Source organism: Carettochelys insculpta, chromosome 4 (genome assembly GCF_033958435.1).
Source record: "Carettochelys insculpta isolate YL-2023 chromosome 4, ASM3395843v1, whole genome shotgun sequence".
NCBI lineage: Eukaryota > Metazoa > Chordata > Testudines > Carettochelyidae > Carettochelys > Carettochelys insculpta.
Window position 1 is genome coordinate 64,965,966 of NC_134140.1, and position 26,917 is coordinate 64,992,882.

General features: G+C 43.7%; 1 protein-coding gene and 1 long non-coding RNA gene across 3 annotated transcripts in view; one reads left to right on the forward strand and one right to left on the reverse strand.

Annotated features, from left to right (window-relative positions):
• Positions 1-453: 453 nt before the first annotated feature.
• On the reverse strand, positions 454-8,603 carry LOC142012553 (uncharacterized). The gene is made up of 4 exons (XR_012645392.1): positions 8,327-8,603; positions 7,853-7,915; positions 1,005-1,105; positions 454-875 (listed from the first exon to the last, which is right to left on the reverse strand). It is a non-coding gene; the product is annotated as an uncharacterized LOC142012553 (long non-coding RNA).
• The window catches only part of ASB5 (ankyrin repeat and SOCS box containing 5), a 43,718-nt gene continuing 24,197 nt past the window's right edge, over positions 7,397-26,917 (forward strand). Inside the window, exon 1 of one of the 2 annotated variants that reach the window (XM_074992992.1) lies at positions 7,397-7,668. In XM_074992992.1, the coding sequence (XP_074849093.1) occupies positions 7,473-7,668 (196 nt within the window). In that variant the 5' untranslated portion in view covers positions 7,397-7,472. The remainder of the gene's footprint in view (positions 7,669-26,917) is intronic. The other variant, XM_074992991.1, reaches the window with a different exon arrangement.

The window sequence follows — 26,917 nt, forward strand, 5'->3', positions numbered from 1 at the left end:
GTGAAGTAAAGTGGTATATAAGAACTAGAAAGGTATGGAATCTAGCACTCGATGGGTGCAAGAGTGTTTAAGTTAATTTTTATGATTTTGAATGCTCATTAAAAGAGAGAAAAATTGTAATAACTCCTAGGAATGCCATAGGGTGTCTGAATCCCCTGTGAGGGTAACACTGTTGTGTGGGAATATAGTTATCTAAGTCAGAACTATATTGGTTTTGTCTGTAGGGATGATCACCTACATCTTAAAGCTAGCAATGATATTTTTAACAACAAGCAGGAACTGCATGAAAAGTCAAGTGAATTAAACTGATTGCAGTTAATTTGATCTGGAAGTGAAAAGGCAGTTTTTAGAAGATTTCTCACCAGTGAAAATTGGATTGGACAAAGACTGACTGCTGTGGCAATTATACACCAAAAATAAAAATCCTTCACACAACATTTTAAAATTCTGCTCATTTTATTTGTCAATAAATAAATGTGACAGTGGGGAATGCAGGTCAGTGGCTGCACAGAGATCACCCTGCAGCTCCCCATTTCCTTCCAAGACACTTCAGGGGGATGCAAGTGAAGTGGCTGGAGCTCAGCAGGGGTTTGGGTGTGGAGGATGGGATTCACAGACAGGCTTTGGGTGTAGGGGACTCAGCTGGAGGGCTTGGGTGCTGGAGCTGTGGAGCTTGGTGGGGTAGGGGTCCTGTTGAACTTGGCTGGGTCTCAGTGGGGTGGGGAGTCTGGATGCAGGTGAGGGGCTCATCAGGGTGGTCTTGGTTCAGGGGGGCTCATTGGCTCTGCTTATTGGAGGAGCTGCAGCTGGTTCTGGTGAGGAGATGCCAACTGCTGAGTCAGGAAGCTGGAGCCGCAACCCTCATGTGGACGGTTCTGCACTCGCACCAATTTAAGGGTGAGACAGGAGCACCTCTGTTAGTTTGCAGGGCAATGTCCCTGTCACACCAAACTATGCTCATAGCTGTCCCAAAAATCCCCCACCCCCATCATATTGTGATTTACCTCTCCACTGGCTGCTCCAGGCACTGGAAATTATGCATGTGTGCTGATGGAGGTGGATGTGTGACTATTTTTGTGGCTTCTTTTTGTGTCCCAATCATTTTCTGTTGGGAAGCAAAGAAATCAGTGACATGAGTTCTGTATGCATGCAGTCAGTGGCACAGAATTCCCCCAGAAGAAAAGGCGTTTGCACCAGCCATTTGGCTCAAGCACCAAGAGAACTTGATTTGATTGAGCTTACATTTTTAAAACTATATGCCAAAAGCCAAAATTCCCTTGCGTATCTTATTTTGAGTTTATTTCAAAATAAGCTATTTTGGCATTTGGCACTGTCTAAGCATTGCCAAATGTCAAAATAACGTGCTATTTTGAAGCATCCCTTACTCCTCCTGCAATGAGGACTACAGGGATGCAGAAATAGCATGCTCCTTATTTCAAAAAATATTTTGAAATAATGGGTGCATTTCGAAGACAGAGTAGCTATTTCGGGATACCAAGGTATCCCAAAATAGCTCTGCTGTGTAGACATAACCTTAGGGTTTTCAAGGTGCTTAGCATTTTACAGCACTTTTTATACTGACAGCATACTTCTCATTGACATCAGTGAATGTATTTAACACTTCTACAGATCTAATCCCAGATGATTAACAAATGAGTAGCACAGAATTAGTGGCAAATATGGTTTTAGAGATTAATCGAGCATCTCTTGGAAACTCTACAGTAGAAACAGAAAATTGTAATTGTCCAAGGTGGCATTCAGCTGCCTTAACTATGAGACCATACTTTCTCTTTTTGCAGTCCCCCTGAACAATATTCAACTTCTTCAAAAAATAAGGGAAAACAAAACACCCTAATTATTGACAAAAGTCTGATTCACTGCTGGAGCATAGTCCATCCTATGTACTCTGTAGAGGTCTCATGGAAAATATAGTATATAATTTTATGCAAATTTTGGTTATATATATGCTGAAAGGGGACAAATTAAGGCTGTAAAGGGAACCTTTATTCTAGCATTTCCAAAGTTTTGAGCACTTAACATTGTACCTTAATATTATTTTAACATAGGAAATTACTTTTTAAAAGACTAAAGTTTTAAAAAGTAAACTAAACAATATTCTGTCTTATGGCATCATGCTGACTTCTGCATGATTCATCAGTAGGATCTTTGCTACAACTTTGCCAAAAGCTGGGAATGGATGACAGGGAATGGATCACTTGATGATTACCTGTTGTATTCATTCCCTTTGGGACACCTGGCACTGGCCACTATCAGAAGACAGGTACTACGTTAGATGGACTCTTGGCCTGACCTCTTATGGCTGTTCTTATGCATACAGCTCTACCACAGGAAAAAACAGTGTGTCTGGGAGCAGTACTAGGTGGTTGTCCTTTATGTGAACTAGAGGAAGATGAGACATACTTTGGTAGTGGGTATCTCAGTGACTCACATCTACTTGCTAGACAGAAGAATATTGAGATTTGGGAATCTTGGTTCAGTTTGAGGGAGACCAGATGTTCTGTTTTTTAGGCTCAGTTTCAATATTTAGGGCTCTGTATTACATACCTGCCTATTACTTCCCATCCCCGATGGGTATAGTTGCCATCTGGTCACAGTAACAAGGTCAGTTACTAGTTCTGTACAGGAGGTGCTCTGATGGTCACAGACCCTTTCACTCCTGCCTTGAATTTATATCCCTTTCCCACAGCTACTGTTAATTTTCATCTAGCAGTTCCAGTTGTCTCCCCGTGCTTCTCCTCCCTACCCTCTGATTCCTCTCCCAGTCTCTGGACCTCACTATATGTACCCACAAAGTACCTTTTGCTCTTTTGTCCTATCACCTCACCTCTTTGTTTCAAGACAGCATGTAACCCCTTCCACCTTACAGCCAGGGCACAAGGCAGTGGTAACTGCTGAGGAAGGATACAAAAGGGGCTGGTCACATGACTTCCCCCCCAACTCCTCCCCATGTGACCTCTATCCCAGGGGAGGGCCCCACCTCTTCACAGCGTACAGGGAACATGGGTAGGGAAGGGGTATAGGCTGTGGGAGAGAATTTGGGTACTGGGTGCAGGCTCTGGGCTGGAGCAAGGCACTGGGGTACTAGAGGAGGTGCTCTGGGAGTTTGGGTGCAGGATGCGGGGAGGGATCAGGCTCTTCAAGGAAATGTAGGTGCAGAGGGAATGAGCGTGCACACTCTGGGAGGGACTTTGGGGGCAGGAAGGGTGTTGGGGGCTTGGGGGCTGGAAAGGGAGGGTGGGGGAGAGGGTGTAGGCTCTGGGGGGAGTGGGATGTGCAAGGGATGTGGGTTTGGGAGTGGGGATGCCATGCTTACCTGGGGCACCCCCCTCTGGCAGCAGCTCTTTGCGCACTGCTGTCCGCCTGTTGCTCCCTCTGCATCCTCCAGACCTCTCTGCCAAGCCACATGTTCCCCCCACAACGCGTGTCCTCCAATCCCACCTGCTGCCCCATGGCAACTTAGAATGGCTCAGGGGCTCCCACCAGCAGTGCAGCAGGGCTAGAGCAGCTTCCAGCCTTTCTTTCTGCATGGCCACTATGGCCTGCTCCCAGGATTCCTCGGAGGCATCAGCACAGACGCACAGACACACTCCCATTCCCGGGCTGTAGGGATGCACATAAACAAAGCAGTGCAAAGCTAGCAGCAGGAGGTCACTCTAGTTCTGCTTCAGTGCTGCTGGTGACGGTGGGGTCTCCTGGGCCAGTTTAAATCACTGGGGGGCAGCATGGGGGCTGAGGGACGCATGGGAGGGAGGCAAGCCAGCAGGAGTACCAGGGGAACTCCAGGCGGGGCCAGGAGAAAGATCTGTGTTAAAACTGGTACAGCAGGACCTCCATGCCAGGAATATTCCTGGTGCCCAGGCGCCATGGATCCATATAACTCTCCACATATGGCTCCATTGATCGTGAGTAGCTAGGATTGGGTTTTTGTTTATTAAGAGGATACTCTGTTTTTTGTACAACTGGATATTTGAGGAAAGTTGGGATGATAGAGAGTATACATGGAGTGCAACTTCATAGTGTAAAGTGAAAAGCTCCACCAAAATAATCCTCATCTTTAGCAAACTGTGTTGCTTCATTGTTCTGAACAGAGAGTTTGTGAAACAGAAGTGCTTCCAATTACTGGGGAATTCTAAGTACTAATGATCTGATTGAATACATTCTTTGTAACATCATGTAAAGGTAAGGAGGAGAATGCGATACATCAATCACTGGATGTCTGATTAAGGAAAATGTAATTTCTGTTGATGATTGGAGCGGAAACTGGCAGCTGTGGTAGGAACATAGTACACATTTATCCCTATGGAAAACATGCAACTTCTATTCAGTGTCAGATAACAATATTCCAAATATAAAGAGGGATTTTCAGCTGGCAGTTTCCCAAATACTCACCAATACTTCACACTGTATTATTAGGAAAGCAAGGTTTATGCTAGCTGGCTGCTGAAATGTCGATGAACAAACTTTAAAAAGAAACTAATATTTTCACAGACTGCATTTTTCTCTACAAAATGCATTATTTGTACTTTGCTTTCTCTGAGTATTTCTGTGATTTTTTGCAAACATTCAAATTTCTTCAGAAAAACATGAATTTCTATTAGAAGGTATAATTAAAAGGACACTGCAAAAGAGCTTGTATATTAGGGAAAAGTTGAGATGATAGAGAGTACACATGGGGTGCAACTTATTTTTTTTTCAAATGGGCTTCTTCCTCATGCCCACAGAGATTTCTTCACACATTCCCAGATGTCTGCTGTTCAGCTGGAATGCTCAGTTGAAAAGGAACCCTGGCAGCTATGGTCAGCACCCTGACAGGCCTGTTAAAAGTCTAGTTCGTGGCTCAGCTGAGCTAGCAGGCTCCCTGTTGGTTCCGCATAGCTCCTGGGAAGTGGCTGGTATGCTCCTCCAGCTTGGGGGCAGCCAGGACTGGCACCATCTGCTGCCCCCAACCTGAGCCCCTGCTACACAGTTCCCAGCCACAGCTCTGCCTAGGAACCAGAGGGACATGTTCCACTTCCTTCCAACCTCCTGCTCAAGCCCTGAGTCCTCTCCCACACTCAAGCTTCCTCCCAGAGCCTGTATGCCCTCCTGTTCCTCAATCCCCTCCCCTAGGCCTCCTCCTGCACCCAAATGCCCTCCAGTAGCTTGAACGCCCCCACCCCCACAATCCCCTGCCCCAGCTCTGAATCCAGTCTCACACTCTGAACACCTCAGACACAGCCTGGAGCTCACCCATACTTCAGACCCCTCATTCCTGCTCCCATCATTGCCCTCACCCTCAGCCAGAACCCTCCCCTTTCCACTCCCAACCTCACAGCCAGGAGCCCCCCTCCTGCACCCTGAACCCCTCATTTCTGATTCCTCTCTGGAGTCTGCCCATTTCTCCTCCCACACAACAACCCTCTCCCTCAGGCCAGAGCCCTCTTTTGTACTCCAATCCCCTCTTCCCCGGTCCCACCTCAGAGCCTGCATCCCCAACTGGAGTGCATACTCCCCTCCCACAACGCAACTCCCTGCCCAAGCCAAGAGCCCTCTGCCACACTCTGAACCCCCTGGATCCAGCACAGAATGGCCCAGCCCCCATTCCAGACTCCACACTCCCTGCTGGGGCCATCACCCCCTTCCACGCCCTAATCGCCTGCCCCAGCCTGGAGCTCCTCTCCACACTCCAAATGCCTTGGCCCCAGCCTGGAGTTTCCTCCTGCAGCCCAAACACCTCATCCCTGTCCCCACCTCAGTGCCTGCACCCCAAGCTGAGGTCATGTGTGCTTGTTCAGATGTGTCCCACCATGGCACTGCACCTATCAGTTACTAACAGAGGTGGTTTTTAAGCAGGTGTGCGCGCGCACACACACACACAGAGAAAGGGAGAGCCCAGCCACATACCTCCCCCCCGACCCCAGAGGGACAGAAGAAGTCCAGCCACACACACAGGGAAGTGGGGAGCCAGCCCACACATGAAAAGGGGGGAGCCCAGCCACACACATGACAGTAGGGGGCAAGCGAGGAAATTACTCCTGGACCAGTCCTTCAAAGATGGCTGGGATCTCCTAGCACCTTTGATTTGTCGTGCTGAGCAGTTCACAGGAGCTGGAGTGGTGTGGTGCCTCTCTGCCACTCCGCCAGCTTGAGAGGCGGCCTGAAGGCTGAGTGCCTTCAATCCTGCCCCTTCTGGGGGCATGGATCTGGGCCTCCTACCATCTTGCCCTGGGGTGCAGAATGGGGTTGATAATTTCATACCACATTTAAAGATAAAAATTTATTTTTTATTAGAAAAATGTAAAAAGAGAAAGTAGTGTGAGATATGCACTTGTCCTGCCGTAATATGTTATTTTGGACTGTGTCTCTTTTAGAAAAATCTTGATCTATCCTGCTGCTCTTCATTTTGTTTCACATTGTGAAGTCATTGCTTCCTCGTGGGCAATTAGTCACACTAATGGAACTAATGGTCAGTGTGAGTAATGGGTTTACCAATCAGTGATGTTTGAAGAATTTAAGGAATGCATTCAAAACAGGTCAAGAAATAAACCTGACTGATATATAATAACATGGCACAACATATGTGTAACATAGACACCAGAGATAAAAAAGACATAGTAGCTCATTTAGTCTCTCTTACTGCCAGTACAGGATTATTCCCCGTTGTATATTTACCAGTGGTTTGTCCTATGAATTTTTAAATATTTTGAGCAGCAGATGGAACTTTAAAAGCAATGTGGCATTTGTTTCTCCTGACAGAGAGTTGATATTATTTCAGTTAAAAGTTATGTAAGTCATACATACTGAATGCAAGCAGATACTTTGTTGAAGCATGTCACTATTCCTGTCATTCCTGAATTAAAGAGACATTGAAATGATAGGCCCACATTTATTCTACTTTTCTTTTTCTTATCTATTTGCAAAATCCATGTATTTCAGAAAAAAATGCTTTACTGGAAGGATTTGGTTTTGTTAGAAAAACTTGAAGCAGCAGTCCATCATCTTAGAATGCAGATGAGGGACAGGGAGAACATATTTGGGGAAGATTAATTTCATTTTCATGGTTACAAAGAGATTTTGTTGGCAACAGTGAGTAACAAAAAAGTCATAAAATAAGAATTCAACTGTTTTTTTTTTAAAAAAAATAGAAATAAGTAGACAAATAATAATGCAAACTCTGGAATGAAACAGTCCCTTGAAATGAAAGAGGCTTGGAAACTGAATGTCAGAAACTGTTCAGGGATGTTCCGTTCTAGTTGAATATCATCAGGCCAGCATGAGCTCTAGTGAACTCAACACTATGTACAGTATAAATAATCATCATATTTTGAGCAGCAAGCATCATGACCAGCTGATATTTTCTTTCCTGAGGACCAGCTGTTCCTGGCACTGAGGAGTGCCTGACTGGAGCCATATGATCTTACTAACACATTTGAGAATTGTACCAAAACACCGACAAACACTCTGGTGCAGCAATGACTGTCATAGAGGAAAATCGTCCTTTTGCCCAGCAACTATCCAATGTCTACTTTACTATACTTTCACTTTTTTGTTTTAAGCTTTTTGTGAAAATCAGCCTTGCCATCCTCAGTCATTTCTACATCGTAAAAGGGAATCGTAAGGAGGCAGCAAGGATAGCTGCTGAATTTTATGGAATTCCTCAAGGGCAAGGTATGTCTGTACTGTACTTATTATCTTAGTTTATTGCCATTGATTAAGTATCTGACTGTATGTTATTTTTCAAAATGTTTTCATGAAGCCAAGTTGTGTGTGATTTATTTTTTTCCATATAAGATAGCTCATATTACAACAATATTAGTTTGTTTATATTGGACTATATTCTGCCAATCCTTACCTTAAGTAGAATTTTTCTCCATGAAAACTCCACACCTTACAAGTACAGGTCATGGAATCTGTTCTATTATGATCAGAAAATTGAACTGTTAGCTCTCTTTATATTAGGTATTGTTTATAACAACAAATGATATGGAGGAAAATTCCAGAGAGACATCTATGAGAAAACATGATTTATAAATTCTAGATTAATGTGAGGGACAAAACATTGAATTATTTTAGGCAGCACTGGTAGTGACTCCTATAGTTAAGACTGCCTAGTACATAGCATTATAAAACCCTTTTTTCAGTTGCCTATAATGCTCCTAATCTTTAACTATTGGGCTGAAATTTTCCAAGCCACATGTCTGACTCAGGCAGAGGTTTTTGTAACATTTGAACAAAATCAGTTCACGCATTTCTGAGAACAAAATTATGGAATAATATGTTGCTTTGCCCATGTTAAAATCATTATAACTGTTTCTTTGAGACCCACCTGGATTAGACTCTTCATGCTTTATAACAGGGACTTGAAATTTAGCAGAAACAACACCCAAATTCAGAGATGGGGTTCTTGGCATCCTCCTAAAAATCCACCCACATTTGGTCAGGTTCTAAGCCTCTGCAAACTGCAGTATGCACATGCTCAGGCAGAGATCTGTTAGTTTGGTGGCATTATTCTTCTAAGAGTCCATCTGTACTGAGCATGTTCAGTCTCCACACTGTTCCTATGTGCCAACCACACTGCTCTTGCAGTATCCCCATAGAGTGAATAGGCATGCTCCTGCTCATCTTAAGACTTCCGGGATGAAGTTTCCCTGAAATTGCTCCTATATCTGTCTGGCTGAGTCACTCCTAGCACCCACATAGCATGCAGGAAAAGGAACTACTCTGAAGTGAGTGCAGTGGGATGAGGAGTTTGTGAAGGAGACAGAAACAGGCACAGGGTGAGAGGGGAGGACTGGGAGAGACCGGAGTAGGTACTAGTAGATGGAATCAGGCTTACAAGAATAGAGTACAAAAAATATTTAACTACAGGCTAAACCTCTCTTGTCCGGCACTCTGTCATCCAGCAATATCCGAAGTCTGGCATGAATTTAGTTAGCTGGACGACCACTTACCATGGGTGTGGGCAAGTTTCCCTTAATTCTATCAAGTTTATTTACAGATACCGGTTCCAACTCTCAGCGTTCTGTGCTGTTATTTATCTGTAATTTACCCCTAAATGTCTTTTAAGAGCCCAGTAAGCAGTGGAAGTGTTGGTAATGCTGCGAGACAATATTAATCTCCTGTGGGCTTGCAAATTCTCCCATTCATCGCCGATCAGGGTGCTGGACTAGAAAGGTTCAACCTGTATCATAGCACACTCTGCTACAGAATCTAGCATAGAACCCAGGAGTCCTGACTCTTATTGTTCCTTTGCTATCTGCAAACATCTGTGAAATTCCCTGGAAAAATATGGGTCTTATATTTGTTTGTGTCTGGTCTATAGGAGATTGAGATTTACTGTTGTTGAAAGTAACTGCTAGCTCAAGTGGCAGAGGTCTGTGCTGATCTAAAGGTCCCAGTTCTGCAGATGACCCACGTGGGGGTCAATATAGTTTCACATGATGGCATTTCCATTTTTCTTTTTTTTTTTTTTTTGTCACAAGTTAGTGGACTTAAAAAAAGTAAAAACGGGCTGTGGGAACATGTATATTTAAGTTTAAGGAAGATGATGAGGATGTCCTGAATTCACATAGTTGTACTGAGCAGTTATTTTCTGTATCTTCTGTTTTCATTAAGAACAATATGTGATCCTTAACTTTGGATTTCTTAGCTCTCATCTGTAATAGAAATTAGCTGTGATTTTGGGTTGATTTTTAAAAAAAAAATATGCCAAATGGGTGATGTGTTCGGGGAGGGGGGCGGAGAATGTGGCTCAATTTTGTACTCTCAAGTTTAGTGAAATTTAAACTTGGTGAAAGTGGATTTCTCTTAATGAAAGAAGGCAGATGCTGAGGGGCTGTGGCAAAAAAAGAGGGTCTCTTGTTTAAAAGTGGTAGGTAGTCTTGGAGTTAAAAATAACAAGTGATGTATGTTGCTGTATCTGGCTCTATCTGTCTGGAGAGTATCAGAGTTTCAAAAATCATGCATGTGTAAACTACAATAGTCACTGACTGAATTTCTATTTATAAAAGTCAAACATGAATAAGAAATTAAATGTACTGTTTTTTCTGATGCATCCATTTCAGATGACAAATTTAATGTCTTAAAATAAGACATAGGTCTGTTCCTAGTAAAGTCAATGGTAAAACTCCCTTTTCAAAAATGACTTCAATGAGAGAAGGATCAGAGGTCTAATTGCAAAGTTCCCATTACCTGCATTTTTTTATTTTGCCCCTGTGCTTGCAAACATTCACATCCTTGATGTCACTGGACCAGAGAGCTCCAGTTGTACAGCTGGCATAGCCCTAGAGATACAATTACCCCTAGTTGAAAACTACTGTTCTGTAACAGGAAGCATAGCCTAGAAAAGTCTGCTTGCCTGTGAGTGCCTGATGGTTTGACCATTATGCAATTTCAGACTTCTTTTTAGTGACAGAAATTCCCTTTGCACTGATTGTGTGTCCAAGATAGGCTCCTGTTTGGAACATGACACATTTCTTCAGGTTCAATTCTAGACTGGCAGTTTTAAACTTATCACTAAGCCTATGACTTTTTCAATGAGGTCATGGAATCCACAAATTCTAGTGACCTCCATGGTTCAGCCCATGTTGGCTGGGAGCTGCAGGGTCCTTCCTGCCACCTGCTGCCCAGTGAGAGCACCCTGGAGCTCCTAGCCATCATGGGTGGCACAGGGAACCTGGATCTGTGAACCCCCATAGGTAGTAGTGGGTCCCCTGGAGCTCTGAATGAGCCCCCATGGCGACCTAATTGTTGTGGGCACTGTGGGGACCCCACAGCTGAGCTCCCATTTTGTCATGGATATGTTTAATAAAAGTCACAGCCCGGTCATTGGTTTCAGTGAATTTTACTTTATTGTCTGTGACCTGTCTGTGGCTTTTACTAAAAATATCCATGACAAAATCTTAGCCTTACTTACATGGCTTTCCTTAGGCATACATAGAATACTCAGCTGTGTATGCCTAGGACCACTGCTGTGGGATGGGACAGCAAGGCATGGGCAGTGCTTGCTCCCATGGCCAGCCCCATTCCTCAGCTCCCCACCCAGCTTTGCCCAGCCACCAATCACCTGCTCCACCTCTCTGAGGTCAGGAGCAGGCCCATGTTTCTGTCAGGCAGAGACCCAAACAAGGCTGGGGCAGGTCTGGGGCTGTGCGTGGAGCCTTGGGCAGCAGTCAGGATCCTGGAAGCAAGGCTGGCAACAGAGTCCCAGATGGTAGCCAGGACCCCAAGCACGGGGCCGGTGGCAGTGACGTGGGAGGTAGCTGGGAACCAGGACGATGTGCTGGCAGCAGCTGGGAACCCACGTAAAATGTGCCTATGTCTCTTTGCCCTGCTCCTGCCCCTGCAGCCCTGAGTGAAGTCCCACCTCACAGAGTGGCTGCTCCTCTATTTTCTTCTGCCCCCGCACAGGGCAACCATAAACCTGAAGAATGGTCCCTGGTTACTTATTATAGACTGTTTGTAAATATATCTGTTCCTGTGCACCAGAATGCTATATCGTTACTGAAGCGCCAGGACAGGACGGGCTCTAGCCCACTGCCCCTCCTTTTCCAACCAAGGTCCCACTCCCAGACCAGGCCAGAAGCTGGGAAGCCCGAGAATCTGGGGGGAGCCAGGGCCCCTCCACCTAATTTGGGCAGGTAGAGCAAGGCCAATAGCAGCCTCTGACCTGTGTTCCCACCCCTGGAGTGTACCATGCAGGACAGATGTAGGAGCTGAGGCTTCCCACAGTGCTCCAGGCCCCCAGGCAGCTTTTACCAGGGGTGAAAGTCAGAGCTAGGACAAAGTAAGAGCTGCCTGGAAAGCCTGGGCACTTGTGGAGAGCACTGGTCCCAACATTTACTCTGGGCAGGGACATGGACCAGGGGCTGCTCTCAGGCCTTCCACCCAGGGCAAGTGGACAGTCTGGGTCTCCCCACAGCAGGCTGGGTGGCCATTGCTCTGGCTAGGTTCTGGCTTCCGGGGAGGTGTGGAGTCTAAGAGTCAGCGGGGAGTTGCCTGGGGCTCCATGCCTGGGGCACTAGGTGGGTTTGCCCCAGGTCTTGCTCTCCCCTTGGGACAGCCCTGGTAGCAAGGAAGTAAGGATAGCAATACTGTACCCCACCAATTCAATCTGCACCTCCTTTTTGGGTCAGAACCTGCAATTTGAGATACACTGGCCTCCGCCATGAAATCTGGGCTTTTCTGTATAGTCCAGAGTAAAAGCACATAAAAGCCCAGGTTTCATGGGGGGCCAGGGGAAAGATCCGATTTTATGGTCCCTGACAGGGCTTTTCATGGCTGTGAATTTAGCAAGGTGCTAGTCATCAGTTAAAGGGTCTTAACTGCCTCTTTATTTCACCAGAACAGAGAGTAGCAAACATACCCATTGGCATTAACCAGTCCTGTGACTGTAGATCAAAGACGACCTATGTTAGGCCAACAGATAGCCACCACAGTAATTACTGTGGTCTCTTATGTCCACACTGCCGTCCTTTTGCCTGTGGTCCATGTACTCACCAGGAGCGCTTGCTGAGAGCTTTCAGGGCTTGATAGCCAGCTAGGCTTCCAGTTGGGGGTTCCAAGTGGAGGAGAAAGCCCAGGCACTCAGCACCCAGTGTCCCACCTAGAAAATCTATGCCAAGCTGAGAACCATGGTACTCAGCACCAGGTAAGATAAGGCATACAGCTGACATGCAGTGTATGTAACCCAGTGTCTATACACTGTGTCACCCTAACAACAGTGACGTAGGCATTATGCCTCCCAGCAAGATGGAATGCACTGGGGGACTTACAGAGTTAGGTCAGTATAAGCTGCTTTATTTCATCCTAACTCTGTAGTGTACACCTGGCACTTCTGTAGTACACACTTCTTTCCTATGTTATATTGCTTCGCTCTTACCTTGTCAAACACTGACAGATTTGTCTGGTCTTTTCAAATTTTTGTGCACTTGATTTATTACTGGGAGAAAACAGTAAATGCAATCTGGATGGTATTAGGAATTTAAGAATGATATTTGTAAATAAGCCATCATATAAACATATATATTTAAATGTGTCAAGGCAAATCTTTTTTATTTTTTTCTCTGAAAATGCTGCTTCTTGCAGGTTTCACTTTTAAATGTAAAATGCCTGATTATGTAGTTTCTTGTTTTTGAATGTAGTACTTTGAAATGTAGGTACAATAAAAGCTTAGTTATCCAGCATGCAGGAGGAATGAGGGTTGTCAGTTAATCAAATGTGCCCGTTACTTAAGCTTTTTCACAAAACTCAAAAAACATTTAAGTCATGAAGTAACCTTACTTATCGCAATACCTTTTAACACGATTACTGTATACAGTAATATAATTTGCCACTCCTCTCCTGCTTCCGGGCCACCAAACAAACGCAACTTCCACAAATACTGGAAACTGATGCTGGATAGCTATTAGAATTTTTCCAGTTAACTAAAGGGGAAATTGCATTGCCTTCTATGGCAGACGCCAGTCAAACAAGTTTTTCAGATATTAAAGTGCTGGATAACAAAGCTTTTATTGCACTACGGTTTGTGAGTAATTCACTGATTCAGTGACAGCACCGATCGCTGGGTTATTTATATAACATCCAATCCAGCTTGGCATCATGTGAATCAAAACTGTGAGCACTCGTGCACTGGGATTTTCTTTTTTTCCTTCAATATTATAAAAGGTTTAAATGCATGCAAGTTGTCCTAAATCTCATGTATTACTTTATGCTTAAAAGAAAATTGCAGAAATTCGCAATGCTGCATTACTAACAATGATATAGGCCTGTTAAAATAAAACATTCCAGTTCTATACGAGGGAAACCAACTCGTTCTACAGAAACAGCCATGAATTTGGCATTATGCCGGGAAGCAAAAGAGAAAAAAATATTATGGGGAAGTTCATGGGGAAAAGCTCAAGTGTTTATTGAAATAGATGTTATAGTTTTTACAAAATCTGGTTTTACTCACTTTCTAGCAGATTGGGTGTCTAAGGCATTTATAAAACATTGATAAGCAGCATTTCAAGTTTTGGACTTCTATTAAAGTCTTCTCTTTAAGCATCAGACTGAAGCCCTAGTCATTTTGTACTCACCCTGCAGCACAAAGGTAGGACCCTAAATCAACTTATCTAGACACTTGATGTTTGCTCCCTGTTTCAATTAGAAAATATCTTTGGCTTCTATGTTATCCCTTTCCCTGGCAGTCTTGTAGTTCAGACTTGGAAATCTAAGTTTAATTTCTTATTTTTCCCTAGACTTTCTTTGTTACCATGACAATATCACATATTCTCTTTGCGCCTAGGTTATCCATATACAAAATAGAAATCATAGTATTTCTCTACCTTACAGGCATATTGTGAGGATAAAATCACTATTCATAGAATACTAGAACTGGAGGGGACCTCAAGAGGTCATCAAGTCCAGTCCCCTGTTCTGTAAGTGAACAAATGGCTCAATTTCCCTCACCCAGGGTGTAAAGAAGCCCAAATAGGCTTTTCTACTACAGGTTGAACCTCTCTCATCCAGCACCCTTGGGACATGACCTGTGCCGGACGAGACAATTTGCTGGACAACAGGAGGTCAATATTTTCTAGCTCATTACCAAAACTTCCACTGCTTACTGGGCTCTTAGAAGACATTGAGAGGTACATTACAGCTAAATAACAGCACAGGACATTGAGAGCCAGGACTGGTGGCTGTAAACAAATTTATGGGACCACAGGAAACTCGGCCACACCCATGATAAGTGGTCATATGTCTAACTAAAATCATGCCAAATTACAGAGTTTGCTGGACAAGAAAGTTGCAGATTAGAGAGGTTCAATCTGTATGAAAGAGAAACCTCTTTGGAAGACCTCATTTATTTAACAAAAAAGAATAAAATGAAAGCAAATGAAATCTTCAGTAAGCTACTGCACTGGAAATTCTATGGCCTGGGTTAATCAGCTGTAGGTGATCCCATGCTCAGTTCCTTGTCTTGAGATGCTGTGTTGCCTGAGAATGTTTTCTCTCTACACCCATTTATTTTCTCCATAAGCCTCTCTTCTTCAGCGAAAAACAACGAGAAGTCCTGTGGCACCTTATAGACCAACGGATATTTTGGAGCATAAGCTTTCATGGGCAAAGACCTGCTTCATCAGATGCAATGTCAGACACAGTGGGTCTTTGCCCAGGAAAGCTTATGCTCCAAGATATTTGTTAAGTCTATAAGGTGCCACAGGACTTCTTGCTGGTTTTGTGGATACAGATTAACATGGCTACCCCTTCTTCAGGGACACACCAAAGGGAATAATTTTTTAACCAGTTCTCTTGAGGAATCTCTCTCCTCGGCATCTTCTGTTCTGGGGCTTCCTTAGTGAAGGTGCTCCTTAGAATGAACTACTGCTCCACTATAGGTGGATCTGGGTTGGTTCACCTGCCTTAGCAGAGCCCATCAGAGGTAAGTTAGGTCCTTGATTCCTTCACAGGCCAGCCTGCAAGAAACTGAGGCTGTATCTACACTGCCACTTTCAGTGTTAAAACTTTAGTCATTCAGGAGGTGTGAAAAAACATCTCCCCGCAAGGAACAAAAAGTTTTAGCACTGTAAAGTGCCAGTATAGATAGTACTTTATCACTGGGAGCCAAGCTCCCAGCTACAAAGCTACCAACTGAAATTCAGGGTTGGTTTTTATTGCCAGGGGAGCTCTTCCTCAGTGATAAAATGTGAATATACTGCCCACATTACAGTGCTCCAGCACCAGTGATGCCATGACTGTGTTGTAACATGGGCAATGTAGACATACCCTCAGGAGGCTATATAAATTCTCACCTAGATAAATAAGTTAAGAAAAACAAAAAAGCAGTCATGTAGCACTTTAAAGACTAACAAAAATAATTTATTAGGTGATCTTTAAAGTGCTACATGACTGCTTTATTGTTTGATAGATTACAAACTAATACAGCTACCTCTCTGGTACTATTCACGTTTGGGAAAAGATGGCATGGCCAGGGCACCCTACGTCCAGTAGATCCCCAAAAGACTGAAGGCTGTTGCTCAAAGTCTGTCTGTCATGTATTAGAGTGTGGGCCAATGCTCAGTGACCCCAAGACCAGAGTATCTCACTCTCTGGTCTAGCACAGTGATGACAGTATAAATTCAATGTGTCACAGAATTATAGAATCATAGGACACTAGGACTGGAAGGGACCTTGAGAGGCCATCAAGTCCAGCCCCCTGCCCCAATGGCAGGACCAAGTACTGTCTAAACCATCCCTGATAGACATCTATCTAACCTGTTCTTAAATATCTCCAGTGATGGAGATTCTACAACCTCCTTTGGCAATTTATTCCACTGTTTGACGGCCCTGACAGTTAGGAACTTTTTCCTAATGTCCAACTTAAACCTCCCTTGCTGCAGTTTAAGCCTGTTGCCTCTTGTTCTATCCTTAGAGGCCAAGAAGAACAAGTTTTCTCCCTCCTCATTATGACTCCCTTTTAGATACCTGAAAACCGCTATCATGTCTCCCCTCAATCTTCTCTTTTCCAAACTAAACAAGCCCAATTCTTTCAACCTTTTTTCATAGCTCATATTCTCCAGACTTTTAATTACTCTTCTCACTCTTTTCTGGACCCTGTCTAGTTTCTCCACATCTTTTTTGAACTGTGGTGCCCAGAACTGGACACAGTACTCCAGCTGAGGCCTAACCAGTGTAGAGTGGAGCGGAAGAATGACTTCTCGTGTCTTGTTCACAACACACCTGTTAATGCATCCCAGAATCATGTTTGCTTTTTTTGCAACAGCATCACACTGTTGACTCATATTTAGCTTGTGGTCCACTATAATCTCTAGATCCCTTTCTGCTGTAGTCATTCCTAGACAGTCTCTCCCCATTCTGTATGTGTGAAACTGATTGTTTCTTCCCAAGTGGAGCACTTTGCATTTGTCCTTATTAAACTTCATCCTGTTTACCTCAGACCATTTCTCCAATTTATCCAGATCATTTTGAATTATGACCCTATCCTCCAAAGCAGTTGCAACCCCTCCCAACTTGGTATCATCTGCAAACTTAATAAGTGTACTTTCTATGCCAATATCTAAATCATTGATGAAGACATTGAACAGAACCGGTCCTAACACAGACCCTTGTGGAACCCCACTTGTTATACCTTTCCAGCAGGATTGAGAACCATTAAGAACTACTCTCTGGGTACGGTTATCCATCCAGTTGTGAACTCACCTTTTAGTAGCCTCATCTAAATTGTATTTGCCTAGTTTTTTTTATAAGAATATCATGAGAGACCATATCAAATGCTTTACTAAAGTCTAGGGATACCACATCTACCGCTTCTCCCCTATCCACAAGGCTCATTATCCTATCAAAGAAAGCTATCAGATTAATTTGACAAGATTTATTCTTTACAAACCCATGCTGGCTGTTTCCTATTACCTTACCACCTTCCACGTGCTTGCAGATGATTTCTTTAATTACCTGCTCCATTATCTTTCCTGGCACAGAAGTTAAGCTGACTGGCCTGTAGTTCCCTGGGTTATTCTTACTCCCCTTTTTATAGATGGGCACTATATTTGCCCTCTTCCAGTCTTCTGGAATCTTTCCTGTCTCCCATGATTTTCCAAAGATGATAGCTAAAGACTCAGATACCTCCTCTATCAGCTCCTTGAGTATTCTAGGGTGCATTTCATCAGGCCCTGGTGACTTGCAGACATCTAATTTTCCTAAGTGATTTTTAACTTGTTCTTTTTTTATTTAAACTTCTAACCCTACCCCTTTCCCACTAGCATTCACTATGTCGGGCATTCCTTCATCAGACTTCTCAGTGAAGACTGAAACAAAGAAGTCATTAAACATCTCTGCCATTTCCAAGTTCCCTGTTACTGTTTCTCCCTCCTCACTGAGCAATGGCCCTACCCTGTCCCTGGTCTTCCTCTTGTTTCTAATATATTTATAAAAAGCCTTCTTGTTTCCCTTTCTGCCTGTAGCTAGTCTGAGCTCATTTTGTGCCTTAGCCTTTCTAATCTTTCTCCTGCATTCTTGTGTTGTTTGCCTATATTCATCCTTTGTAATTTTTCCTTGTCTCCATTTTTTATACAATTCCTTTTTTATTTTGAGATCATGCAAGGTCTCCTGGTTAAGCCAAGGCGGTCTTTTGCCATATTTTCTATCTTTCCTACACAGCGGGATAGCTTGCTTTTGGGCCCTTAATAATGTCCCTTTGAAAAACTGCCAACTCTCCTCAGCTGTTTTTCCCCTCAGTTTTGCTTCCCATGGGACCTTACCTACCAGCTCTCTGAGTTTATCAAAATCTGCCCTCCTGAAATCCATTCTCTCTATTTTGCTGTCTTCTGTTCTACCCTTCCTTAGGATTGTGAAGTCTATGATTTCATGATCACCTTCACCCAAGCTGCCTTCCACCTTCAAGTTCTCTACCAATTCCTCCCTATTTGTTAAAATCAAATCTAAAACAGCTTCCCCCCGGTAGCTTTTTCAACCTTTTGGATAAAAAATTGTCTCCAATACAATCCAAGAACTTACTGGATAGTCTGTGCCCCGCTGTATTAGTTTCCCAACATATATCTGGATGGTTGAAGTTCCCCATCACCACCAAATCTGGGGCCCTGCTTGACTTTGTTAGTTGTTTAAAAAAAGCCTCATCCACCTCTTCCACCTGGCTAGGCGGCCTGTAGTAGACGCCTAGCAGGACATCACCCTTGTTTTTTACCCCTCTTAGTCTAACCCAAAGACTCTCAACACGTCCATCTCCTATGTCCATCTCCACCTCAGTCCAAGTGTGTACATTTTTAATATATAAGGCAACACCTCCCCCCTTTCTTCCCTGTCTATCCTTCCTAAGCAGGCTGTACCCTTCAATACCAACATTCCAATCATGTGTATTATCCCACCAAGTTTCTGTGATGCCAACGATGTCATAGTTATATGTATTTATTAGCACTTCCAGTTCTTCCTGCTTATTACCCATACTTCTTGCATTTGTGTATAGGCATCTAAGATATTGATTTGATCTTGCCTCCCTGTTTTGCCCTGACCCTCTTTTTACTTTGACATTGTTGCCCATGCTGCCTCCCATTTCTGACCCATCACCCAGGTTTCCATGTTCTCCACTCACCTGTGGGCTTTGCTCCCCTGCCCCCGTCGAACCTAGTTTAAAGCCCTCCTCACTAGGTTAGCCAGTCTGTGTCCAAATACGGTCTTTCCCCTCTTCGAAAGGTGAACACCACTTCTGCCCAGCAGTCCTTCCTGGAACAGCATCCCGTGGTCAAGAAAGCCAAAGCCTTCCTGGAGACACCATCTTCGAAGCCAGGCATTCACTTCTAGGATGCACCTGTCTCTGCCTGGGCCCCTACCACTGACAGGCAGGATTGAGGAGATACCACCTGCGCCCCAAACTCCTTCACCCGTGCCCCCAGAGCCCTGAAGTCACTCTTGACCTGCTCAGCATCATACCTCACAGTATCATTAGTGCCCACATGGATGAGAATCATAGGATAGTAGTCAGAGGGGCTGATAATCCTCGACAACGCCTCCGTAACGTCTCTGATACGGGCCCCAGGCAGGCAGCATACCTCCCGAGATGAAATGTCAGGGTGACAGATGGGCGCCTCCGTCATTGCTATTAAAGAGAAAGAATGATATTTTGGGAGTTGAGAAACCGATGTTCTATTTCCAGCTGTGCAAAACTCAATTTCTCCAGTTTTTCTACCTATAAAAGTGAGTAAATACCTACCTCCCATAGGTGTTATGAGGCATAATTCTTGAATATCTATAAAGCACCAAAATTTTTGCCAGGAATACACCATAAAATGTCAAAGTAATTTTAATTATATTTTGCATTGACCTTAAAAGCTCATTTAAAGTATTTTGTTTAAAAAGCTCACTTTACTTCAATGGCATTTATTCATTTGGAGTTGGAAAAAGGCAGCAATTAGTGTGCTTATACCAAGGCTTAACAGAATTAATCCTTTTTTAAAAAAATTAAGAATAATAGCAAATCCCATTTTCCTATAAAAGTATATCGAAAGAAAATTTCAATATTTAAACACTTCTTGAAACTTGTTTTAAATACTTCTTTCAAAGTAGAGTGCTTTTGCCACTGACATGGATGGGAAATACTTTTTTTTCCTCAACTTCACAGATGTTGATAGGAACACAACCCTGTCCATAAAATAAACATACAAGCATAGCAATGTTGAAACTGACACTGGCATTTCTTTTTATAACAATCTATTTTAAAAAGCTTGCTATAAGGAAGCTTCATTTTTTTTCTAATAGTTTCATGTTTGAGTTAAGAAAATGAAGTGAAGTCAACACTTTTGGAGAGGAATATGAGCCAGGGATTTATATCACATTTACCAGTTAGATTAGGAAAATCAATCAATCAAAATTCCATGCCTATGAATAACATCCTTTAGCTAGTTTCCATACTAGCATGTTTCAGCCTCTGCACCTTCCCCTAGATTCTTTTCCTCTGATGGGCACAGCACTGCTGTCATAGACAAAACTGCCATAAAAACAATTAAGTAATTGCATGCCCATCGCAACAACTGAACATATAGCACTTGCAAATTATTTTTAATCAAATCCTTTTGTTAAAAAGTTTAAGGTGTTTAAGTGTCTTTTATCTGGCATACTTCACAGTAGTATTTGAACTCCTCACAAATGTTAATGGGTTGAACTTCACAAGTGTCCTATGAACCAGGGATTCCTGTTTTAAAGACAACAAAACTGAGACGTCACTTGTTCAAAATAATAAAGGAAGCATGTGGCAGAGTTGGGAATGGAACTCAGGTGTCCTGTATTCCAGTGGTTAACTGCAAGTCCCTATTTCCTTTCTATACATTTATCACCTGTGTGCTTTTCTTTTGTTTCCAACTGAAAACTTTAGGCTGCTAATCATTTACTTTTCAAAATTTTATATTTGAAGTGTTTGGTGCCAGTCTCGAAAGATCCTTTCCACAATTTCAGTACGGTTCCTACCCCTAATCAAAACATTGTGGACTACCACATGTAGTTTTGTGTAAGTTTCAAGGATACTGCATGAGATGAATGATGTATCCTGCAAGGCAATAAAGGGAGTATTTGCAGCTGTTTGTTATATCCTCATGTCCTCCAGAGTATTAAAAATACATCAGTGAAGTTGGTTGAAAATAATCACTGATCATCTTTGGGAAAGGAGCTATTCTTTTCAGCATGTCAGCTTTTTGAGCCATCCCACCTCCCTTTTCACATATTTATTTTCCTGCACCATTGCCCAGATTCTTTGAAGGAGGAGGAACAAATGCTTCTCTGACATCCCCTAATTCAGCACCTCTGAAGCAGCAGCGATCACCAGTCACATTTTAGCTGTAAACAGTGTCTGCTAACTTCATTGGTACTGCTATTGCTAGCCACACCCTTTGCTGATGATGACATAGATAACATAGTAGCGGTTTAGAATATCGATGGAAAACAAGCTAACCTGAATTCCTTCCAAGCTGACAAATCTGCCTGCTCAACTGCCCTGAGAAGCTAGCCAACTTCAGTCTCAGCTGACAACTGCACCATTACTCCCCCAAAAAACATGTAAGGCTGGACTTCTTTCCCAGCCAACAGCCCTCTTCAACAATAGCATTCCATCCCAGATGACCATTTCACCTGCTGCTCCCTTTGCCCTCACAAAAGCATCTGGATTCCCAGTAACACAGTAAAAGGGATTGTGAAAGCAAAAAGAATCCTGAAGTCTCGAAAGACGAGGAAACTATTGACACTCTCACTCATGTATAATTCTGTTCATTGTTGAAGGATTTTGAAAATTTAACACGAAACTTTATTTGTATTAAAATTACGTTTATAATGCACCTTTTTCTTACACATGCCAAAAGGGTTGTTTTTGTTTTTGTTGGTTTTTATTCATATGAACATAATCAAAATTTCCATCAGTTTGATTATATTAGATAGGCTGGATAGGGAGGGAGCATGCTAATTGCAGGTATGAAAAGTGGGGCCCAACGTAAAAAGTTTGCTTAACCTTCCATAAGCCTGAAGTCATTCTTGTTCTCTGGCCAAATGACTAAATATTTTATACAAAACAGAATGGCTTCAAGAAGAGAGAGAGAGACAGAGAGAGAACTACCCCCAGAACACTCTGGAATTCTATGGCTAGGGCATTCTCCTAGGAGGTCAGAGATCTGAGTTAAAATCTCTACATCAGGGAAAAGAGTGATTTGCATAGATGCCTCCCATATCCTAGGGCAGGGCAGGAATCACTGGGCCAGAGGGTTGCAGTGCCCCACCTTGTTTATTTGTGAAAAGGGGCAGATCCCCAAGGAGAGGGTTTGCAGTTGTGACTACCAAACAGGGAGCCATCTTTTGTAGCCTAGCTCCTTTTCTGCCTGCCCTGCCTTTTGGGGTGAAAGAGCTGGTCCCTGGGTGCCATGACACCAGAGCTGCTTCTGGGTTTGCGATGACCCCACGCCAACATGCTGCAGCTGCTGCTGCTGAGCTTCCTGACAGCCGTCCTCTTCCTCACAGAGGACAAGCCCAAGAGCGCCTTCAGGAATGGCACCCTGGCTGCAGTACTTGCACACCTGCACTCCCTCTCCCACTGGTGCACAGGCACCTGAAGGCACTGCACCAGTTTGGATTGGTGGGACGAGCTGGTCATGGGGCAGTGGGATGACCAGCCATGGCCCTAGAACTTTTGCATGCAGAAGGCCACCTTCCTGGAGCTCTGTTCCTGGCTCATTCCCGCCCTCCAGAGACAGAACACCTAGCTGTGGCCCACCATCCCCGTGGAGAAGCATGTCACAGTAGCCCTCTGGAAGATTCCCACTCCCGACAGCTACTGCTTGGTGGGCAACCAGTTGGGCATGGGGAAGCCCACGGTTGGGGCCCTTCTCATGGAGGTAATGCACTCTCAGGGAGCAGTCCCCACATGGGACCACCAAATGGGGACCCTCAGGAAGCAGGGTTGAGGGTGGAGGGAGAAGCCCCATCCTCAGGGGATTGTGCCATTCTGCAGTCACACAGCCCCTGTCTGCAGGTCCCGCCCAAGCTGGCCGAGCAATCCTCGCAGTACGCCCCATCTGCACCCGCCTCCCACACCCTTTGGTGTGTGACACACGGGATACCGACCAGGGGGACCGTTGCCCAGCTCTGATGACACCCAGAAGGTGGCCTAACTGCTGGGGTCTGGGTTCAAGACAAGGACGAGGCTGCTGATCTCTGAGTCCAGCTTCAATGGGGGTTGGGATTTGGTTGCCTCCTCCTCCTCTGGTGGCTCCTGCTGTGATGTGGGGGGCTTAGGTCCGTGGCTGATGTGTTCCCCCTGCCAGGGTGGTGTTCAGCTCCCTTTAGGAGGGGCATGTTGGTGGTCCTGCCCCAAGTGTTGGGCAGCGTCCTGGCCCTGCACATACCCCTGGTGGAGCACTTTTACATTTGCCCTGACCTGCTCCAGGGTGCAGTGGGAGTGGTCCTGTTTGGTCAGGGTGGTGGCCATCTTCCTGAAAATGTCAGCAATTATGCAGCAGGCCTTAGGTCATGTGGGCTGTCCTCCTCTGTCCACAAGTCCAGGAGGGCCTGGATTTCTGCCCTGCTCCAGGAGGGGTCATGGCATTTGGACCCCTGGTGAGAGTCCTGGGAGCCCATGCTCCCTGCTGCTCTGACATGTCACGGCTCTTGAGAGAGGGTGTGGCTGTGTGTGCGTGGGGGATGGCAGCATGCTGCTTAGCTGCTCCCACACTCTCAGCTTCCTGCCACAGGCTTCCCCAGGCTCCCCGAAGCTTTAAGAAGGGCCAAAGGCAGGAACCACAGAGCGCTGATTGGTGTGGACAGGGTGTCCACCGGGACATCTTTGCAGCACCCCAGCGGCCTTTTCTGTAGACAGAAACCTGACCCTTCCCTCCACCCACCCCACAGAACATCCAGCCCAGTGTTTTGTCAACAGATCTCTCTTGACAGCAGTGTGGCGAGTGGGCTATGGCTATCAACAAAAGCACTGCATTCTGTCGACTTACAGAATGCACTTTGCAATCTGGACACTCACTGGTTTTCTTGACAAAACAGCCATTTTGTTGACTAAACTCTGCAGTCTAAACCAGAGGCTGGCAACCAAACTAGCAAGAATAGCCATTCTTTTCCAATTTGGTAAAAAAACTCAATAATTCAAGAGCAGCAATTCATGTGAATACAAGATGGTCCTTAATAAATAACATCAAACCTTCTTTTTGTAACCCCTATTTAAAGACCAGCACACACACTATGATTTGTAATGTGATACATGTTTACTGAAGGATGTTCACAAACTTTTTACGTATTCTATTTCCTCACACTTTACATGTGTGTTTGTACCACTGTCTTCCTGACTTTCACTCCCAGACCTTCTCTCTCTCTCTCTCTTTGGAGGATGCTAGGGGGAGTTATCCAACATTTCAAGATCACATATCATTTGCTATTTAGATATGAGCTGTTCATTTTCACCGTTTACCGAAAATAATCAGGAAGGTTAATTTTTATTTTGCAATTATAGCATTGGGAGCCACAAAGAAGTCCTTAGAGAATGCATGTGGCTCCAGAGCTGCAGGTTGCAGACTCCTTGTCTAGACATAGCCTAATTCTCGGATACTGCAGGCCAATCCTGGAGAATAGACAATCCTATTTCCTATCGGATGCCTAGGTAGCCAGGGATGGGGCTGCGCGCTATAGGCGGGGGTTTGTGGGAGCCATCTCAAAATTTGCCTTAGCAGTCTCATAGTACAAGAGCTATCTGTCCAACAACAGCTCTGAAGCAGTGCCACCAACAGCAGTACCACAGGTATAAGACTGGGCAGGGGGATTGGAGACCACAGACAACCTCCAAACCACATCTCTGCCTGTCAGGACACACCATCCAGGACAGGTGGAGGGGCCAGGACTCCCCCCAGTGACACAGACTGACCCAGACTCCTCAGTCCCCTTTGTGGTTCTGTCCCTTGTGCACTCTTCCATGCCTTGTTGTCTTACACCAGCTACCTTTAATCTAAACCTTAATTTTTATTTTTGGTAGTTCTGTTTGAGGTGAATGTAGGACAAAAGAGGAAAATTAAATATGATATTTCTAAACTCAATTTAATTTCCAGATACATAAAAACATCTCATAAAGATTCTTGGGACAGTGACATCTAATTTAATTTGCATATAATCATATGTTTCCACTCTGAAGTGCTAACATTGCTTGATTATATTTATTTCTGTGAATTTATGAGTAAAATGGGTATAATTCCAATGTCTCAGGGGTATTTTGAGGTTTAATTGATTAATGTTTGTGAAGTAATTTTAAAGTCCCAGATAAAAAATATTAATACAAAGTAGTACTGTTATTTTAGAAGTTTTCTTGAATGGGTTAGTCTATACATTAATAAAACAAGACTGTGAGAAAAGTGTTTTATTTTTAAACAGGATATCAACATATTACTACTGTCATAAGATCACTACTCTAGTTAACCACACTGTCATTTTGTCAGGGATCAGTTGCGTCTTTTTACTTGTCCATGAAGATTTGTTTCCAGGATTACAAGCCAGGATGCAAATAGCAAACTTGATCCTAGTTTGTTGTCCGTGTTACTATTCACCGTTATCAAAAACTAGTGACTCAGGACTCCTTGAAATGATTACAAACTTGTAGTACTTACATACTTGGATACAATCAGCAAAGTTATCAATGTTAACACTGTTTCTGCTCCCATATGAAAGCGTTTGTTGATTCAGGAAGTTTTTTTTTTCTTCTCCCTAGTTTACAGCTGTTCAATACTGTGCTCTACATGCAAAATTTGTGTTGCATTGTTGGATAATTTGCAAGTCCTATGTAAATTCTTTACCAACTGCAGGGCTATAAGTGAAGGAAGCCAGTCATGAGGCAGCATGTATTTGTTACTGAAGAGATTGCAGGGGTTCACTGTTTAAGGCTGTCATCTATCAGAACCTGAATTCTTTTATTAATATACTCACACTTTTTCTATTTTAGCTGCTTAGTATGCAAACCTCGTGTTAAAGCATGAACTGCATTATGTTGTAATAAACAGTTTCTTTTCTGGTCTAACTAAAAGGAAAAAGAACACCTTCTTTCACCTTCTTTCCATCTAAATCATGTAAGTAATTAAAGCTCATGCTACAGCTAAGCTGATTCTTTCTCCATTTTAAAAATAGAAATTGCTAGAGCTGCCTTTCCCTTCCCCCACTGTGCACTCACTGTAGATTTCAGTGTTGTAGCCTTCTACAGTAAGTACAACACGTTCCTTTGTGAAAATCTGAAGGAGGGGGGAAAAAGTCCATCCGTGGATGTGCCTCAGACTACAGCACCTGCACTAATGGTACACAGATTTCATGAGAGAAAAAAATAACAAATTATGATCACAAGTACTGCTGTTCAGAGAAGCTGCACTAACCAGAATCTCTTAAAAAGAAGCCTAGAAAATATAAGGGAGTGCCCTGCGAAACGAAAAGCTTGCTGGGGTATTCTGACCAGCCAAGGTTAGTACAGCAGCCATTTCGCAAACTGACAGTGCGCTAAAATATGCCAACTTGACCCAGTTTTGCAGACTACTAACTTTAAACTGAATTTTTTCAATAATCAGATCTGTAATATAATGGCATGCTTATATTAATTAGTCGTAGTGTTTTACACTTCCATGAGTTACTACAGAAATAATGCAGCTGTAATTTTTGATTGTACATTTTCTAATGGTGTAAATTCATCCACAGTCCAGTTTTTTTGCTTATTTGCCTTATTTGTGCTGCAAGTGTTCAAAGCTTAATGCGAATTATAGTAGGAAAAGAAATGTGCATGTAACAAATGCCGAGGGTTAACTGTTTACAAGAGATCAGAGAATTCAATATCTGTAAATATGAGCTTGTAAATAACTAAGGAAACTTTGGACTAACTACAGACATTGTAGAATCATTACAT